General features: G+C 41.9%; 1 protein-coding gene across 5 annotated transcripts in view; it reads right to left on the bottom strand.

Moving 5' to 3' along the window:
- EPHA6 (EPH receptor A6) overlaps nucleotides 1-20,820 on the bottom strand; it is an 861,217-nt gene that overhangs the window by 399,986 nt on the left and 440,411 nt on the right. For all 5 annotated transcript variants that reach the window (XM_048870007.2, XM_048869981.2, XM_048869987.2 and 2 more), the window contains one exon: nucleotides 2,936-3,091. In XM_048870007.2, coding sequence (XP_048725964.1) covers nucleotides 2,936-3,091 — 156 coding nt within the window. The remainder of the gene's footprint in view (nucleotides 1-2,935; nucleotides 3,092-20,820) is intronic.

A 20,820-nucleotide genomic window follows, 5' to 3' on the forward strand; every position in this document is an offset into this window, starting at 1 on the left:
CAGCTATCAAATCCCCCCTCATTCTTCTCTTCTGCAGACTAAACATCCCCAGTTCCCTCAGGCTCTCCTCATAAGTCATGTGCTCCAGCCCCCTAATCATTTTGTTGCCCTCCGCTGGACTCTTTCCAAATTTTTCCACATCCTTCTTGTAGGGTGGGCCCCAAAACTGGACACAGTACTCCAAATGAGGCCTCACCAATGCCGAATAGAGGGGAATGATCATATCCCTCGAACTGCTGGCAGTGCTTCTATGTATACAGCCCAAAATTAGCCTTCTTAGCAACAAGGGCACACTGTTGACTGATATCCAGCTTCTCGTCCACTATAACCCCTAGGTCCTTTTCTGCAGAACTGCTGCTTATACACTCAGTCCCTACTCTGTAGCGGCGCATGGGATTCTTCCATCCTAAGTGCAGGACTCTGCACTTGTCCTTGATGAACCTCAGATTTCTTTTGGCCCAATCTTCTAATTTGCCTTGGTCCCTCTGTATCCTATCCTTACCCTCCAGCGTATCTACCTCTCCTCCCAGTTTAGTGTCATCTGCAAACTTGCTCAGGATGCAATCCATGCCATCCTCCAGATCATTAATGAAGATATTGAACAAAACCGATCCCAGGACCAACCCTTGGGGCATTCCGCTTGATACCAGCTGCCAACTAGACATGGAGCCATTGATCACTACCCGTTGAGCCCGATGATCTAACCAGCTTTCTATTCAACTTATAGTTCATTCATCCAGCTCATACTTCTTTAACTTGCTGGAAAGAATACTGTGGGAGACCGTATCAAAAGCTTTGCTAAAGTCAAGGAATAACACGACCACTGCTTTCCCCTCATCCACAGAGCTAGTTATCTCACCATAGAAGGCAATTAGCTTAGTCAGGCATGACTTGCCCTTGGTGAATTCATGTCGACTGTTCCTGATCACTTTCCTCTCCTCTAAGTGATAGCATGGATTGCACCCTCAGCAAGTTTGCAGAATTGATTCCTTGAGGACCTGCTCCATGATTTTTCCAGGGACTGAGGTGAGGCTGACTGGTCTGTAGTTCCCCAGATCCTCCTCCTTCCCTTTTTTAAAGATGGGCACTACATTAGCCTTTTTCCAGTCATCCGGGAACTCCCCCGATCGCCATGAGTTTTCAAAGATAATGGCCAATGGCTCTAAAATCACATCCGCCAACTCCTTTAGCACCCTCGGATGCAGTGCATCCGTCCCCATGGACTTGTGCTTGTCCAGCTCTTCTATATAGTCCTTAACCACTTCTTTCTCCACAGAAGGCTGGTCACCTCCTCCCCATGCTGTGCTGCCCAGTTCAGTAGTCTAGGAGCGGACCTTGTTCGTGAAGACAGAGGCAAAAAAAGCATTGAGTACATTAGCTTTTTCCACATCCTCTGTCACTAGATTGCCTCCCTCATTCAGTAAGGGGCCCACACTTTCCTTGACTTTCTTCTTGTTGCTAACATACCTGAAGAAACCCTTCTTGTTACTCTTAACATCCCTTGTACTCTAACTTTGACCCTCTCTTATATACAGATAATATCAAAATGTTTCTCTTCTTCATTAATTTCTGGCTCTGACATAACTGATTTCAACTCAATATATCCAAAAATGTTTTAAATTGATAAGAATGCCACAACATTCAAAACTCAGCCATTTCTCTCTCTCTCCTCAATACATTAAAGTTTATATATATTTAAATGATTCTATTTCACAAGAATTGAATGCTAACTTGTTTGAAGTTTGCAACAGAGCTCTAGCTTTGTGGGTTTTTAAAAAAATAATAATAATGTAGGCTTCTTGTACATCTAATGTTGAATGTGCTGAAAATTCACAGAATTATCTTAATAAGACGATTGTAGCACAAACACAATTTGAAAGAACCAGATCATTACTGGGTATTAAACAGAGACATGGCATTTCTTCACAGAAAACTTGAGGTCTTAGAAAATTTTGCAAAGTCAAGCCAGACTTGTCTTCATTAAATGAAGTAACAATATTTTATACCTAAATAGTGTGCTCCTGTCGCTGGTTCTATGCTCTCAGATGGAACACATATTGTTACTTTGGGACCAACAAATTAATATCAGTGAATAATGAACCAACGATGAAAATCCAGGGGAACTATTTTATTAACTGACAAGAAAATTTATATTTTTACATTGTCCCCAGACATGAGCAAATTGATCCAATGAGAAGAAAAATGTCTTTCTGTAGTCAGAATTTCTGCCTCCAGGTTTTCATACATTAGTTTTGTTTCCTGTCAAACATTACAGGATTTCATTTACATTTTGAAAAGACTAAATAATTTTCATTATCACAGCTGTATAAAAAGATCTAATTGTCTTTTGAAAGAAGTGGAAATGCTACAGGGTTTAATTGTACCTGTGTATGACTGAATGCATCTTCCCTGCCCCTCTTCACTTTAGGATTTTTTGGATAGTTAAGCTTTTAGGCCAATCTGTCAGGATGATGCTTGTTTGATATTTATTTTTTATTTAAGCCAGAGGAAAGGAATAAGTACTACCAGTTTTGTCTTCAACTTTATATGTGTCCTCAGTGTTTTGAGGGTTTTTGTACAAAGCTATTTTTTTAATAGATGAAATATATATTGCTTCTCAAACGTCAACCCTGTTATCTGTGGGAAGAAATTACATACTCTGTCATTTTTCTTTAAAAAAAAAAACCCACAACAAACCAACCAACCAGCAAACAAAAAATGTTCCTTAAGCTGGGAAACTTTCAGTAATTTTTAGGAGCTTTAAGACTAAAGATAAACCTACTGTTTGATTTCTAATTAAGGAAAACATTTTCCTTAGTTTTCTTTTAGAGGGATAGGTCACAATATTGGCATGCAGAGGTGCCTTCTCTATTATGTAAAAATAAATAAGATGAAAATGAGGGGAATTTCAAACACTGTTACAGATCAGACTTACTGGTACATGCCATAGTTGGTGGATCTTTCTCAGCTCTGAAGTAACCTTTTTCACACTGACAGACAAAAGTTGCTTCTACATAGGTTAAACTGTGTGGAGGGCACTTGGAACACTTTATATTCCCAGCAAATGCTTTATAGAATCCTGGCCTGCAAGCTGTAAAAACAAGAAAACAATTATTCATTATTATCAGTAGGCTTCTTTCATACATACAGTATGTTCAATGCATTTCCAATGTACCTTCCTTTTCTCTGTAATCTAGATACAGAATACATTATAATCAGAGTATTAATCCTGTACTTGGCTTAATCTTCAGATATATGGACTGAATGAAAAACATCACTCGTCTCAGAACTCCAGGCAGGACAACAATGAAAAGAGGCAAACAGCTCTCAGCAATTTACAGCTGGATTTTAGTCAGCACTGCTGTTAGGTAACTGTTGTACAGAAGTCTCCGGGAACATCACACAGTGTAGAAGCAAGTTGTATGATGTATGCTAGTCCCATCTATCAGTGAAGAGAAAAAGTGGGGTAGGTCATTATCAATTAAGGTATTTCTATGGTCCCCATTAGTGAAATAACTGAACACCCTGAAGTCATCAACATATTTATTCTCATAACACCCTTATGAGGTAGGGATGTGTTATCTCCATTGTATACCAGCCTCTGCAGCTGGTAGCTCCGGCAGTGATTTATGTTGTGTAAAAGTGGACCATGATCTTGCACTCTAGGGCTTCACCCTGTACTGATTGTGGCTATTGACGGGTCTTGAGAGTGGCTTTTCTGGGTCACTGATGATAGTATTGTTCAAGACAGGCGTTAGGCTTGTAAGGATGTGTTTAGCATTTAGACTCTATGAAATGCTTGTAAATTGCTGCATGCATTAATCTCACTTGAAATGTTTGTATTCCAAGCTACAACATAAAATGTGTTTGTTTTATAATGGTAAAAATGCCTGCTCTAAACTTGTGAACTCAGATGGCAAGAGTGGCTGCTCCTCCCTATCTAGGAGGGCTATCAGAATTAAGTGGGCCGTTGTAGGACAAAAGCTTTGTTGATTAGCCCATCCACCCATTGAGAATTACATGCAGGAAGGCTGGTCCCATTGGTCTGAATGCTAGAAGAGGGAAATAAAAATAGCTGACAAAGATTTTTCATCTCTGCTGTTTGGACTCTTACAAAGGTTGGAGCTAAGAAACAAATAGGCAGAGATCCCCAGGGTCAACCTGACTTAGTCTTAAAAAGACATTCAGTGCTGACAAATTACGACATCTCTGTCACCTTTTGGAACCAGAGAATGAATTCATTTGTGTATACGTGTTGCCTGCTTTAACCTGTAAATAACTAATTTCTTTTTCCTCGTTAACAAATCATTAGTTTACTTTGGGATTAGCTACCTGCATTGCTTTTTGGTGTGAAATCTAAGATAAAACTGATCTGGGGTAAGTAGCTGGCCTCTTGGGATTGGGAGCAACCTGAATATTTTTGGTGTATGTGACCATTTATCATTAAGTCCAGCTTGCCTGGGTGGTAAGATAGAAAGGCAAGCCCATGAGGCTTGCTTGTGACTCCATGGTAAGTTTGCTACAGTGATCCAAGAGTTCACATTTGTTACTGGGTTGGTTAAATCTAATTGTAGAATATACCACCAGTTTGGTGTGTCTGCCCTGCTTTTTGAATATATATATTCCCTTATTTCTCATTTAATTGGGTTTCTCTTGTACCTTTGGTGGCTTATTTAAGATTTCTCAGTAGCATTATTTGCTTTGGGCCTAAGATAATATTCCATGTAAATAGCCAAAACTGGGGGAAAAAAAGCCTGTTGAAATCAGACGTATGTTGTTGCGCTGTCTGAAGTGGTTCTGTCGAGGTAGGTACTCACAGTTGTGAACCACTTCAGACAGCGCAACAACATACGTCTGATTTCAACAGGCTTTTTTCCCCCCAGTTTTGGCTATTTACATGGAATATTATCTTAGGCCCAAAGCAAATAATGCTACTGAGAAATCTTAAATAAGCCACCAAAGGTACAAGAGAAACCCAATTAAATGAGAAATAAGGGAATATATATATAATGTTATTAGACTGGTATTGTTGAGGCTGATTTCATTGAATTCAGTGCTCACCGGTGTAGAGAAAAGAATATTGTAAGCAGAGGTGAAAGTAAGCCGGGACGCCCCGGGACACTGTACTGGACCAGCTTCCCTTTAAATTGTCACCAGAGCCCCGCTGCCGCTTCCCCAGGGCTCCGGCAGCAGGGCTCAGGAGGCGATTTAAAGGGCTCAGGGCTCCGGCTGCTGCTGCGGGCCCTTTAAATCTCCACCGCCTCCGGCAGTGGGGCTCTAGCGGCAATTTAAAGGGCCTAGGGCGGTAGCAGCAGCTGGCGCCCTGGACCCTTTAAATCGCCTCCTGAGCCCTGCTGCCGGAGCCCTGGGGTAGCAGCAGTAGGGCTCTGGCAGCAATTTAAAGGGCCTGGGGCTCCAGCCGCCACTACTGCCCCAGGCCCTTTAAATCTCTGCCGGCTCCAGCAGACCCTTTAACTTGCCGCCAGATCCCCACTGCCGGAGATTTAAAGAGCTGCGGGAGGTAGTGGTGGCCGGAGCCCTGGGCCCTTTAAATGGCCCCCAAGTCCTGGGGCTCCCAGCCGCCTCTGCAGCTGGTAGCTCCGGCAGTGATTTATGTTGTGTAAAAGTGGACCATGATCTTGCACTCTAGGGCTTCACCCTGTACTGCTTGTGGCTATCGACGGGTCTTGAGAGTGGCTTTTCTGGGGCACTGATGATAGGCAGACTGGGGTAGAGATCATCTACCACCATTCCTTTTGATCGCCAAAAATTGCCTTGTAGGTGCTTATAGATTATTACTATTCAGTCCAACTAGCTTCTCCTTATGAAAAGTATCAGTACCCACGCTTGTGAATGTACCAGTACAATAGCACAGTAATAGCCATTTAAGACGTCTCCTCCCCAAGGACCATTCTCCCAAAAATTAATGTAACACATTTATCACCTACATTTTAGGATCTTTGGTTGCCCACTTCATTGTCTATTGTGTATAACGATTTAACCCCATATTGACCGCTTCATTTCAAGTGACCGCCTCCCTCATATGTTGCCCTTTTTGCTTAGCAATTTGTCCCAATGTGTATTTAGCTTCGATATTCTGCTTCCTCACCCAAACCTGAAGAAGAGCTCTGTGGAACTTAAAAGCTTGTAACTTCCACCAACAGAAGTTGGTCCAATAAAAGATAGTGGCACCTCTCTTATCTCTCTCATATCCTGGGACCAAACACTGCAAAAAACTATGATCCACTCAGTCATTCAACAGAAACACAGTATGAGTATTACACAAGATTCAAATTTAAGTCAATGAGAGAGATCCTCAGTCTCTGATCCAGCCCCTGTACACCATTTCTGAGTCTGGAAGCTGGAAAACTGCCTTATTATGACTGATGAGGCTCTTATCATCATCAGGGAATGCTCAGGTTGTGTAGAGTGGTGGAAGTTAGCTACTCTACTCCAGGTTCCAGCCCAGGGCCCTGTGGAATGCAGCTGTCTAGAGTGCCTCCTGGAACAGCTGTGCGACAGCTACAACTCCCTGGTCTACTTCCCCATGGCCTCCTCCCAATACTTTCTTCATCCTCACCATAGGACCTGCCTCCTGCTGTCTGATAATGCTTGTACTCCTCAGTCCTCCTTCTAGGAGCAGTACGCCTTCTCACTCTCAGCTCCCAGTGCCTCTTGCTCCCAGCTCCTCACATGCGCACCTTTTTAAGAAGTGAGCTCCTTTTTAAACCCAGGTGCCCTGATTAGCCTGCCTTAATTGATTCTAGCAGCTTCTTGATTGGCTGCAGGTGTTCTAATCAGCCTGTCTGCCTCAATTGTTTCCAGAAAGTTCCTGATTGTTCTGGAACCTTCCCTGTTACCTTACCCAGGGAAAAGGGACCTATTTAACCTGGGGCTAATATATCTGCCTTCTATCACTCTCCTGTAGCCATCTGGGCGAGCCCTGTCACATCTGCAATATTATTTTGAAACGAATTTCAGACTCACACCACCTATTCTGTGATAGCAGATTTTCTTCCTTCTCCTGCCAACTGCCAAATTTGCACATATGAATCTGCACACCTGTCCGACTGGTTTATTGCTTTCCTGCATTACAAACTCCTATTCAGATAACAAAACAGAACAAAGATTAACTAAAACATGTATGTGCTGTACACAGTCTCACACTCCTTCCAACTTCTCCACCATGAAAGTCTTTGTTATAAATATAATTTTAAAAATTAATTTGGCTTTTTCTGATTTTTACACATTCAGGCGTACCTGCTTCACCCTGCCACAAAAGCTAAAAAGCATTTCTGTTCTCCAGTCATAAGAAACAATGATTTTACCAAAGTAACAATTTAAGAGTGAGGTCCTCTACAAATATGTAAAGACTGCTAGTGACTATGCTCTTTAGAGCTGCATGGTCAGTTCATATTGAGTTTTTTAAATGATCATGAAGTGATATGTAACATATCCTACAGGCCCCGGTGCTGAGTCAAATAGGTTTGACACAAAGACAAGCTCTTCAGTGGCTGGGGCTGAAGGGGAGGGAGGAAACAGAAAGATGGGGGCCTGGAAAAGGCAACAATTAATTATGTATGAGAAAAAAAATTTCAAATGCAATTTTAAGAGTTTAGCTTGGACCCAACAATTTAACCATTTTCGCAGGCGCCTCTCCTACTCCCTGTTGAATGAGCATTAAGGAAGAATGACCTCATCGCACATTAAGCTGCGAGGACCTTTGTCGGGAATGGCGGAGAAGGTGTGTTGCCCACTTTGAGGGTATCTAGAGAGCCAGTGAGTTACCTGCAACATGGAGGCAGCTTCATCCCAGGTCCCGCACAGGTGACCAGAAGATAAGGGGATTATTTATGTGCAAAGTCTGGGGCATGAAAGCTCTGTGTCCAATGCAGGTACTTCACACAGAATGAATACGGTGATCATATCAAATGGATTGGGAAAGGATTTAAGAAACGCATTCTTTAAAAAAGAGTGTAAATCGGGGGCAGGAGGGTTCGAGGTGCCTATGACTGGTATGGCAGGGTGGCAACCCTCCTTTATAGCCCCCCTTAATCAAGTGAGAGTGGCAAGGTCCCAGCAGTGGGTTGGCTGGGGACCAGGATCGGTAAGGGGGAAGGATGCCAATAGCCCACCAAGAATATGTAAATGATTGTGGAATAACCTGCACTATGTACAGTTTTATCTGTGGGTACTCCCAGACATTTAGGAAAGTAGTGGCCTATTAAACCACATCCATTGTCTCCTCTCCTCCTTTCTGCATAGCCGGACAATCCCTCCTGCAGTCACTGAAAAAACAATAAGTACTTCTGGTGAAGGAGACAAGGGGAGTGAACTTGGCAGTCTTGGCATTAGCAAGAAAGTATCAGACCCTACACCTGCTATGGTCATTACTGGGATGCATTGACCTCCACAACTCTAAGATTTGCAGGGTGGGAAGTGCACGCTCTTATCTTTTCATACCCCAAATCTTCCAATGGTTTACATACAGAAGAATGCTAATCAACTATGTATATGCACCTGTAATATGCACACAGGATTAGTCACAAGAATAATGCGACTAGAAAGTATTTTAATGATTAGAAGGGCTGAATGAGAAGCTCTGCACTTGCAGAGATCATATGAGGAAGAGGCACAATGTTTGTCTGAGGAAATATATTCCAGTAGTTAGGGTGCCTTTATAGGACTCAGGGCTCAAATACTTCCTCTGCCACAGATTTCCTGTGTGACCTTGGGCTTTTCTTAGTCTCTTAGTTGACCATCTGTACAATGCACGATGACAGCACTTCCCTACCTCACAGGGGTGCTAAGAGAATACATTAAAGATTGTAAGGTGCTCAGTTACTAATGGAAATGGGGTCATACAGTTTACCTTACATCATCAGAGAGGGGCTTATCACTGGTAAATTTATCATAAAAAGAGACAATATTCTCTCCATTACGCTGGATTGTTAAAAGTGATGTCAGATCATTTATAGCCTCTTTTCCTTTTAGTCAGTGTACATGACAGAAGTGGACTATAGATGGTGTCTTTATTAAATTAATACTATTACTTATATTGCTCTAGTGCCTAGGAGCCTTGTCCCCTGTGCTGGGTGCTGTACAAATACAGTCCCTGCCGCCTGGAGTTTACAATCTAAGTATAAGACAAGAAACAACAGATGGCCATGGATAGAGCGATGAGGGAGTATAAGGAGTCAGCATGATAAAGGCAGGGGTTTCAGCACACCAGCAATCTAACATTTGTCAAGTTTTTGTAGGCATCATAGCAAAGGAGAGTTTTAAGGAGGAATCTGAAAGTGGATAATGAGGTGTATTTGTAGCTCTTCATGAGGAGCTCCTCCTAAACTTCAGGGGCAGCATGGGAGGCAGCATGGAGGTGCTTTTTGGAAAATATATCAAGAGGGTGATGGAAGCAAGGGTCAAGAGCTCATTAGCAAATGAGAGATGATCAGTGAGGGGACTGACTGTGAAGGGCCTTAAAAATAACGACGATTAGCTTATATTAGATGTGATAGAGAAAGGGGAGCCAGCAGAAAGATCTGAAGAAAAGAGTGACATGGTCAAAGCAAGGGGCTAGGAAAAGGATATTTGCAGTAGCAATTTGAATGGATTTGACTGGGGCAAGATTGCATTGTCAAGGCTAGAGAGAAGGATTTGCAGTAACCAAGACATGACTACTGATATTACTATTTAAACAAGTTTGTGATGATGATGTTTATTTGTATAGCACTGAAGAGCTCACATTCTAACGCCCTGATCCAGCAACTGACTGCCTGTGTCTGCACAGAGCACCTTGACCTCCAAAAGGGTCTGTGTGGGTGCAGGGTTGTGGTTGCACAGAATCAGTGACAGGCTTGGGACCTAGCGTGAGATGAAAGATGACAAAAACAAAGGGAAAAAGTATGGGAAAAGAGTACAAAGACTGCAGTTACAAGCACAATGGGTCGCTTGGGTCTTCATTTGCACTTGGTTTGCTTTGTGTATTTTTTATTTATTAAACACAATTATGGTTTTGTTTTGATATGATATATACAGACAAAAGAAAGAACATATTTACCACTCACACAAAGGTAGGAAAGGTAATGGCAGATTGATATAGTCAAGTGAAAAAGAGAATAATTTCAGTTCATACTGACAAACCAAGCAAATGTATCTGAAAATCCAGGTACATACCACATACCCTACGGCAGAAGAAGACAGCAGAGACGGATTTTTTGGTTAATTTTACAAAACTATTGACAAACCTCAAGGCCAAATATAAAATAAGACAGTCATAGTTATTGGATACTTTCAAATAAAAAAATCAGTGCTTTATATATATATATATATAAAACAACAACATATGCTGAAAACCTCCAAGTGATCACAAACTCAGAGTAATTGAACTCTGGAGAATGCTGATTGCCAAATTCAAGATGAAAGAAATAAGATGGCTCTTTATATAAATCAATGCATATGCAATCCGAATCTGAAATAAAGCATTTCAGCTGCTACACCTGTCCAGGCTTAGATTTCGCTTGCAAATATCAGATTTTAGTGGCAGAATTTCACCTTCAGATTAAATATTTGCTACAAACTTAACTATTTCCACAAAGGATTTACAAAGATTAGAATTACAACCAAGGATTTTAAAAAGTCATTTAACAAACTCATCAGCAGGGTAAAAAACACGAAACGATTTCAGTGATATATACGGTTTTCTTTACTACGTTGCAATCTTTGATTTTATAATGGTGTTCATTAGTACAATACAGCAAACAAAGCAGAACATTTTGGTCAAGTTTATTTCAGACAGAGATAGTGACTAATAAAAGGATCAATGTGCTTGTAAAGGTTTACTAGGAAATTGATCAATAGATAAGAATGCAAAGTTAGTATGGGGCAGGGGGAGAACCCACATGCATTTGTTAGGTGACAAAAAAACAGAAGGAAGGACATCCTAACATTCCAGAGTCATACCTTAGATTTTATTGGTGATGACAAACTGAAAATGTTATTTTTTTCAGAGCTATGATTTGATCTAGTTTCTAATTAGCTAGGCTTTGGTGCAATACATACTCTGTTGTCTAAGGACTAAATTATGCTTCATTGTCTGAGAAACAATATCTGTGTAAGCCTCCAGAGGCACTAGGGGTGGGAAGAGTGGAAAAAAGGGCATGAGCATCCTTGCCAGCAAATCCTTCTACACCTTTGGAAAAAAAAAAGGTATCTAGATTTTCCCTCAGCGCTCCCTTTCTAGTGCCCCATAGTGTGCAAGTGACTGCTGCTAAATTGGCACAGAAGCCATCCATTTTCTTCCCATTGTCTGTAGCCAAACTATGTGTACCCTTGGTGATGCTGCACTTGACACGGCATAGTTGCCTAAAATATCTTCATAGATTCTAAGGCTGCAGGGGACCAGTGTCAACTACCATCGTAAAAATTACAAACAAAATATACAAACCAAGGAAAATCGTATCAAGGACCCAATTTTTAATAAGGTGCTCAACTGCACCTTCAAAATACACAATTTTTCTGAGAGTTTTGGGGCATGTAAAAACTCTAACTTGAGTGCGCAAACTATGCGCATGCATAAACAAATTAGATAATACTAGTTGGAGTTCAGGTTGTCATCACAAACGAGAGTTTGTGCAGCCCAAAAAAATCAAGATGCACAAAAATGTTAGGACCTGATTCAGCCAGGGACTGAATCAAATTGGCTACTCACATGGATTAAAGTTAGCTATGTCCTTAAATTCTTTGCTGCATCAAGGCCCTAAATAGTGCTCAACTTCACCATAGTATACTCTCTAGTGGTAGTTCTAGTTATACAGAAGTATTACTTCGTACACAAAATGACTGCGGGACTAAACTTCCCAGAATCTTTTAACAGGAAACTGGTTGCATGTGTTTAGAAAGTAAAGTTAAGCACACAATTTTTTCCTATACAGAATCCAATATGCAAAATACATTACATAAATTTTAAAAGTTGGCCTCAAATGTGGAAAATATGTTTTAAAGTCTGAGTCAAAGCAGGACTGACAAGCAAGGTTTGACCAAAGGATGCATATTCACCAGTCTGCCTTGGTTCACATGTAAAATAAATACTGTAAACCATTGGAACTGTTTGGAAAACCGTTTGCATACAAGATCAACAAGAAGATGTGAAGGCAAACATTGGGCAGCACACTAGGGAATCAATCATTGGGGTCATCCGGACTCTGGGGGCAAAACAATGAACTTTGGGCACACAGAAAGAAGGCATAAGGACACCTTTTTATCCTTCACCGAAGCAAAAAAGACAGCACTTTTTGCAGTCATGAGAAGGGGATCCCAGCCATGTTGGCTGAACAAGCTGGGAGATTGTTTTATGAGGACAGACTAATAAGAAGACTGGTACTTTATGATGAAGGGGGGATATGATAGAGGTCTATAAAATCATGACTGGTGTGAAGAAAGTAAATAAGGAAGTGTTATTTACTCCTTCTCGTAACAAAAACTAAGGGTAACCAAATGAAATTAATAGGCAGCAGGTTTAAAAACAAACAAAAGGAAGTATTTCTTCATATAATGCACAGTCCATCTGTCAAACTCCTTGCCAGAGGATGTTGTGAAGGCCAAGACTATAACAGGGTTCAAAAAAGAACTAGATACATTCATGGAGGATAGGTCCATCAGTAGCTATCAGCCAAGATAGGCAGTGATGGTGTCCCTAGCCTCTGTTTGCCAGAAGCTGGGAATAGGTGACAGGGGATGCATCACTTGATGATTTCCTGTTCCGTTCATTCCCTCTGAAGCACCTGGCATTGGCCACTGCTGGAAGACAGGATACTGGGCTAGATGGACCTTTGGTCTGACCCAGTATGGTTGCTCTTATATATAGATGAGATAAACTACTTTAAACAAGGATTTAGCCTGTTAAAGTTTAGACTTTAGGAAGTGTTTTATAAGTAATCATTTCTGTTTCCATAACTATCCTTATTCAATGTCTCTTAAATTTTCACATTTGATAATAAACTTGTGATTGTTTTCACTATAAATATATCTCAGTGCTGTGATGTTATATTGGTGCTGTTCCTCAGTTGGACCAAACAAGCTAGTGTGTGCACTGTTGCTCTGGGGACAGTTTATCTGCTAATTTCTGTGAGTGTCCCGAGGCTAAAAGCTGGATGCTGCAGGGGAATGCTCCAAGGGGCTCAGGGATTGGGTGAACCCATTGTTAACCTGCAAGGCAAAGTAAGGATTGGCAGAGCCTTGAGGAGATTGTTCAGGGACTGACACATAGTTAAGCACAAGGAGATCTTCCTCTCACTGGAGGCAGTGGGGTAACAAGGTGACTCACAGTCCTGGACATCCTGAGAATGTGTCACAATTACTATTATAGAATCATAGAAATGTAAGGCTGGAAGGGATCTTGGTCATCCAATAAGCCCCCTGTGATAGGTTTGCATACCTTTAATATGTTCTTCAACTAATACCCATGGAGTCTGTCATTTTTAGAAGTTACTTTTTGTGTGTGTCTGTGCTATTTAGTCATCTCAAACTATGAAAAACTGTAGAATGAAAAAGCATTCCAATTTCAGAATTATTCCAAAAATAATCTCTGCTAACACACAGGATATTTTCTAACCACCAAATTGCCAGTAGAGGTTTTGTTTCCCCTAACTTTATCTAACTGAAATGACTCTGTATGCTAGTAATTATACTAGCTACATGAGATCTGACTTTTGTCAGGGGGATGATAATATGTTGACTTAATGGTTAAATAATTAGCAGCATATTTGACTGTACAGTTCAAAGCCTCCAAAGTAGGTTTCTCTCTCCAATGAAGTACCAGGGAAGCACTACTATTTTTAATTCTGTTGGTTGCTAAATAATTACCCTTCTGCATATGTACTTTATTGCAGTTTTGTCAGGGCTTGACTAAAATATATTTAAATTGCAGAAATTATACAATTAATATTACTTTCCTTCTTTAAGGCATGAAATTTATCTTGCATTACACACTGAACCACAACATGAAGGAAAATTAACTCTTTCACAAAGCTCTAATGAATTTTCTGAAGACAGTTATCCATTTACTGATCACCACTTTCGCATCCCAATACACAATTTCTCTCTCTCTTATACAGCACAATCGAGGGTTAACCTCCTATCTAGCAGTTAAAGTACTTAGAAGGGTGTCAGGTAGCCTCAAAGTGGATATTTTTGCTCTTTTGTGGTCATTACAAGTTTGTTTTCGCATGAATCACTTGCATGGCAAAAATACTATGATGTGATAAATCATCTTTCAAAAAACCTTTACACTTTGTTTTTGGAGACATTTTAGTTTCCAAATTTTACAGCATTGCCTAAACAGTAATCCTAGTAAAACAGTCATGTTCTTGAGTTCTGTTTAATTGCTGAATTATTTTTTTTTGTAGCACAAGATTTGCCACAGCCACTAAAACACATAGCCCCTTTGTCCATTTTGGTGCTTAATTCTTATCACATTCCATTCACTATTCATTAGCATGAGGCTGACAGGTAAGTACAATTTTCATATTTGTTTTGTTGCATATTATATCTCTCTCTCTTCCTCTCCAGGTTTTTATACTACACTCATCACTGCAATATCCGAGTATCTTACAAAAGGTACACCTTATTTGTATTCCGGTAATGCCCACAATGTGCTAATCACAGTCCAGCTATACAAGAAGATAACCCCAACCACAAACAGTTTACAATCTAGTTAAAAGCTACATACAAAAGAATTGGGGAGACTAATACAATCCATATATGTTGTGGCACAGCTCTGACCTTGTCCCTGTGGGTCCTGCGCTTCCAGGCGGTTTATGCTAGCTTCAGAGGCTCACTGCAACCCTCCACATAGCCCTTCTCTCTCTAGGGCCAGGGATACAGTCTACTGAGCCCTTTTCATCATAAGCCAGCAAGGAGGTTGGTGAGAGAGTTCCCACCGTCTCTGTTGCTCCTATGGCTCATGCCAAAACAGTTTAGCCTCCTGTCCTGACAGAGGCCTGTTTTCCCCTCCCAGGAGGTGTTTCTGTAGTGGTGGGTTGGGGGGAAGTCTGGGTTCCGGCCCAGGGACCTTAATGGTAGCAGCCGTTGGCAGCCAACCTTTTACTGCCAGAGTTGCTACATTTCCCTGGATCACTTCCCCACAGCTCTCCTGCTTCTCCTTTCTTCACCCTTACCTTAGGGCTCCCTTACCAATAACTTGAGGGTGTCTTCATTAACCAGCTCTTCAGCCGCACTTCCTCTCCTCTGGCTCCCTGGCTCCTCTCTGCCTGACTGGAGTGAGCCCTTTTATATTATCAGAGGGACCTTAATTAGAGTCAGTGGGTCACATTAGCTTAATGGCCTAACCTGACTCTTTGCAGGTTAATTGGAGTCAGGTGTTCTCATTAGCCTGGAGCAGCCCTGCTCTGGTCAGTCAGGGAAGACAAAACTGTTAATCCAGTGGCCAGTATATCTCCCTTCTGCTACTCTGCTGTACCCAACTGGCCCGGGGCTATCACAACATATATTTTATATGTCATATGAAACAATATGTTAGAAGTGGCAAAGAGTCCTGTGGCACCTTCTAGACTAACAGACATATTGGAGCATAAGCTTTTGTGGATTAATACCCACTTCATCGGATGCATGCAGTGGGTATTCACCCATGAAAGCTTATGCTCCAATATGTCTGTTAGTCTATAAGTTGCCACAGGACTCTTTGTCGCTTTTACAGATCCAGACTAACACGGCTACCCCTCTGATACTTGACAATATGTTTAAAGAATGTTAATGTTGCAAAATCAAGCTATTCAAAGTTAGGAAATGCCAGGATTAAGGGAGACTGTGCTACATTAATTCTACCCTCTTGTGTTGTATGCATTATCACACAAACTAATTACATCATCATATACTGTTTTCTCCACATGATCCCTGCCTCATTCAGGGCAGTGAGAGATGCAATGGGAGTTGTTAAAGAAATGGGCTGTGACGGGGGGATTGGGTCAAGTCAGGAGCTGAAAAACAGATGCTAGTTGAAGCCATGTAAATGGATGACATCACACACAGAGATGGCAGAAAGAGAGAAAATATTAGAGCCCCATGGGGGCCCTATGAAGAACAGGAAAAGGGACAATGAGGAGCCAATAAAGGAGGCACTAAAAGAATGACCAAAGAGGTAGGCCGTTGGTCTATTTTTCCTCCTTACTTCCCATGAGGGAGCTGGGACTATGCTTTATTCAGTAGGCATACAGCTATTTCCCCCCATTTTCTTATCTTGCACACATTCACTGGCTTTTGTTTCCATTTCCAAATTTCACCATAGAATCATAGAATATCAGGGTTGGAAGGGACCTCAGGAGGTCATCTAGTCCAACCCCCTGCTCAAAGCAGGACCAATCCCCGACTAAATCATCCCAGCCAGGGCTTTGTCAAGCCTGACCTTAAAAACTTCTAGGGAAGGAGATTCTGCCACCTCCCTAGGTAACGCATTCCAGTGTTTCACCACCCTCCTAGTGAAAAAGTTTTTCCTAATATCCAACCTAAATCTCCCCCACTGCAACTTGAGACCATTACTCCTTGTTCTGTCATCTGCTACCACTGAGAACAGTCTAGATACATCCTCTTTGGAACCCCCTTTCAGGTAGTTGAAAGCAGCTATCAAATCCCCCCTCATTCTTCTCTTCTGCAGACTAAACATCCCCAGTTCCCTCAGCCTCTCCTCATAACTCATGTGTTCCAGTCCCCTAATCATTTTTGTTGCCCTCCGCTGGACTCTTTCCAATTTTTCCACATCCTTCTTGTGGTGTGGGGCCCAAAACTGGAATCAGTACTCCGGATGAGGCCTCACCAATGTCTAATAGAGGGGAACGATCACGTCCCTCAATCTGCTGGCAATGCCCCTACTTATACATCCCAAAATGCCTTCTTAGCAACAAGGGCACACTGTTGACTCATATCCAACTTCTCTTCCACTGTAATCCCTAGGTCCTTTTCTGCAGAACTGCTGCCAAGCCATTCGGTCCCTAGTCTGTAGCGGTGCATTGGATTCTTCCGTCCTAAGTGCAGGACTCTGCACTTGTCCTTGTTGAACCTCATCAGATTTCTTTTGGCCCAATCCTCCAATTTGTCTAGGTCCCTCTGTATCCTATCCCTACCCTCCAGCGTATCTACCACTCCTCCCAGTTTAGTGTCCTCTGCAAACTTGCTGAGGGTGCAATCCACACTATCCTCCAGATCATTTATGAAGATATTGAACAAAACCAGTCCCAGGACCGACCCCTGGGGCACTCCACTTGATACCGGCTGCCAACTGGACATGGAGCCATTGATCACTACCCGTTGAGCCCGACAATCTAGCCAGCTTTCTATCCACCTTATAGTCCATTCATCCAGCCCATACTTCTTTAACTTGCTGGCAAGAATACTGTGGGAGACCGTGTCAAAAGCTTTGCTAAAGTCAAGGAACAATACGTCCACTGCTTTCCCTTCATCCACAGAGCCAGTTATCTCATCATAGAAGGCAATTAGATTAGTCAGGCATGACTTGCCCTTGGTGAATCCATGCTGACTGTTCCTGATCACTTTCCTATCCTCTAAGTGCTTCAGAATTGATTCCTTGAGGACTTGCTCCATGATTTTTCCAGGGACTGAGGTGACCATCTTTCCAGGGACCATCTTTTGTTGGTCTGTGTCCAGCATTTAGCTACCCTGGATAGGGTTAGTCATTCCTTGTATTTTGTTTGGGTAGCCCGAACATGTAAGAATGTCATATACACAAGGAAATGAAATTAGTTGTTCTTCCGTCTTTTCATTACTCTTCTTCAGTTGCTGGTTTCCAGACATTCAAACATTTCAATTTCCTACTGATGCCATTTATTAAAAAATTATAATGAGAAACAACAAAATAGATCATGGGTAGATACCAATATTGTTTTCAGTTCAACTCAGTGCTGGTTTTTCCCCTTATAATAACTTGAGCAGTGAATGCAGTGACATTTTTTTAAAATTTTGGTGGTTTATCTAAACCCAAACAGACTATTGAACACAGATGAGGAGAGCAGTCAATTATATTAATATTATCAGTACCCGTCATGCTAGACACAATTCAATAGTTCATTAAACACTCAATATCTGCACTATATAGCATGGATGAATATTATTCTGCACTTCTTAAGGGCTTTGTCAGGTTCTCCTCAAACATTTTTAAGATTGCAACTAAGAAATCTTGCTAGCAACAAAGAGCAACAATTGGCTTGTTCCTGAAGTGACTCAAAACAACCTATTTCTGTGTGTTAGCACACACTCCAACTACATTTCTAGGCTTTGCTTTTGACATACAGTACAACAATCATGCAAAAAGAAAAGGAGTACTTGTGGCACCTTAGAGACTAACCAATTTATTTGAGCATAAGCTTTCGTGAGCAACAGCTCACTTCATCGGATGCATACTGTGGAAAGCATAGAAGATCTTTTATACACACAAAGCATGAAAAAATGGGTGTTTACCACTACAAAAGGTTTTCTCTCCCCCCACCCCACTCTCCTGCTGGTAATAGCTTATCTAAAGTGATCACTCTCCTTACAATATGTATGATAATCAAGGTGGGCCATTTCGAGCACAAAAGAAACTACAGCATTTGCTCAAGAAACTCCCTGAAAAAGCACAAGATCAAATCCGCACAGACACACCCCTGGAGCCCCGACCTGGGATATTCTATCTACTACCCAAGATCCATAAAACTGGAAATCCTGGGCGCCCCATCATCTCAGGCATTGGCACCCTGACAGCAGGATTGTCTGGCTATGTAGACTCCCTCCTCAGGCCCTACGCTACCAGCACTCCCAGCTACCTTCGAGACACCACTGACTTCCTGAGGAAACTACAATCCATCAGTGATCTTCCTGATAACACCATCCTGGCCACTATGGATGTAGAAGCCCTCTACACCAACATTCCACACAAAGATGGACTACAAGCCATCAGGAACACTATCCCCAATAATGTCACGGCTAACCTGGTGGCTGAACTTTGTGACTTTGTCCTTACCCATAACTATTTTACATTTGGGGACAATGGATACCTTCAAATCAGCGGCACTGCTATGGGTACCCGCATGGCCCCACAGTATGCCAACATTTTTATGGCTGACTCAGAACAATGCTTCCTCTGCTCTCGTCCCCTAATGCCCCTACTCTACTTGTGCTATATTGATGACATCTTCATCATCTGGACCCATGGAAAAGAAGCCCTTGAGGAATTCCACCATGATTTCAACAATTTCCATCCCACCATCAACCTCAGCCTGGTCCAGTCCACACAAGAGATCCACTTCCTGGACACTACAGTGCTAATAAACAATGGTCACATAAACACCACCCTATACCGGAAACCTACTGACCGCTATTCCTACCTACATGCCTCCAGCTTTCACCCTGACCACACCACACGATTCACTGTCTACAGCCAAGCTCTGCGATACAACCACATTTGCTCCAACCCCTCACACAGAGACAAACACCTACAAGATCTCTATCAAGCATGCTTACAACTACAATACCCACCTGCGGAATTGAAGAAACAGACTGATAGAGCCAGAAGAGTTCCCAGAAGTCACCTACTACAGGAAAGGCCTAACAAAGAAAACAACAGAACGCCACTAGCCGTCACCTTCAGCCCCCAATTAAAACCCCTCCAACGCATTAAGGATCTACAACCTATCCTGAAGGATGACCCAACACTCTCACAAATCTTGGGAGACAGGCCAGTCCTTGCCTACAGACAGCCCCTCAACCTGAAGCAAATACTCACCAACAACCACATACCACACAACAGAACCATTAACCCAGGATCCTATCCTTGCAACAAAGCCCATTGCCAACTGTGCCCACATATCTATTCAGGGGACACCATCACAGGGCCTAATAACATCAGCCACGCTATCAGAGGCTCGTTCACCTGCACATCCACCAATGTGATATATGCCATCATGTGCCAGCAATGCCCCTCTGCCATGTACATTGGTCAAACTGGACAGTCTCTACGTAAAAGAGTAAATGGACACAAATCAGATGTCAAGAATTATAACATTCATAAACCAGCCAGAGAACACTTCAATCTCTCTGGTCATGCGATTACAGACATGAAAGTTGCGATATTACAACAAAAAAACTTCAAAACCAGACTCCAGCGAGAGACTGTTGAATTGGAATTCATTTGCAAATTGGATACAATTAACTTAGGCTTGAATAGAGACTGGGAGTGGCTAAGTCATTATGCAAGTAACCTATTTCCCCTTGTTTTTTCCTACCTCCCTCCCCCCTCAGACGTTCTTGTTAAACCCTGGATTTGTGCTGGAAATGGCTCACCTTGATTATCATACACATTGTAAGGAGAGTGATCACTTTAGATAAGCTATTACCAGCAGGAGAGTGGGGTGGGGGGAGAGAAAACCTTTGGTGGTGGTAAACACCCATTTTTTCATGCTTTGTGTGTATAAAAGATCTTCTATACTTTCCACAGTATGCATCCGATGGAATGAGCTGTAGCTCACAAAAGCTTATGCTCAAATAAATTGGTTAGTCTCTAAGGTGCCACAAGTACTCCTTTTCTTTTTGCGAATACAGACTAACATGGCTGTTACTCTGAAACCTAACAATCATGCAGTGACCAGAGCTGATTTCAGCATTTGTCTTAGGGTCCAATCAACACCTAATGTTTGTCATTTCCCAGTTATAGATAGCTTCTGAAAAGTCTGAAAGGACGACTGGCACTCCGCATTCTAGCCACTGCTAAGCCTCCCTTCAGTTGGGGACTTGGATTCACATCTGGTTAAACAATTT

Source organism: Caretta caretta, chromosome 1, assembly GCF_965140235.1.
Source record: "Caretta caretta isolate rCarCar2 chromosome 1, rCarCar1.hap1, whole genome shotgun sequence".
Lineage (NCBI taxonomy): Eukaryota > Metazoa > Chordata > Testudines > Cheloniidae > Caretta > Caretta caretta.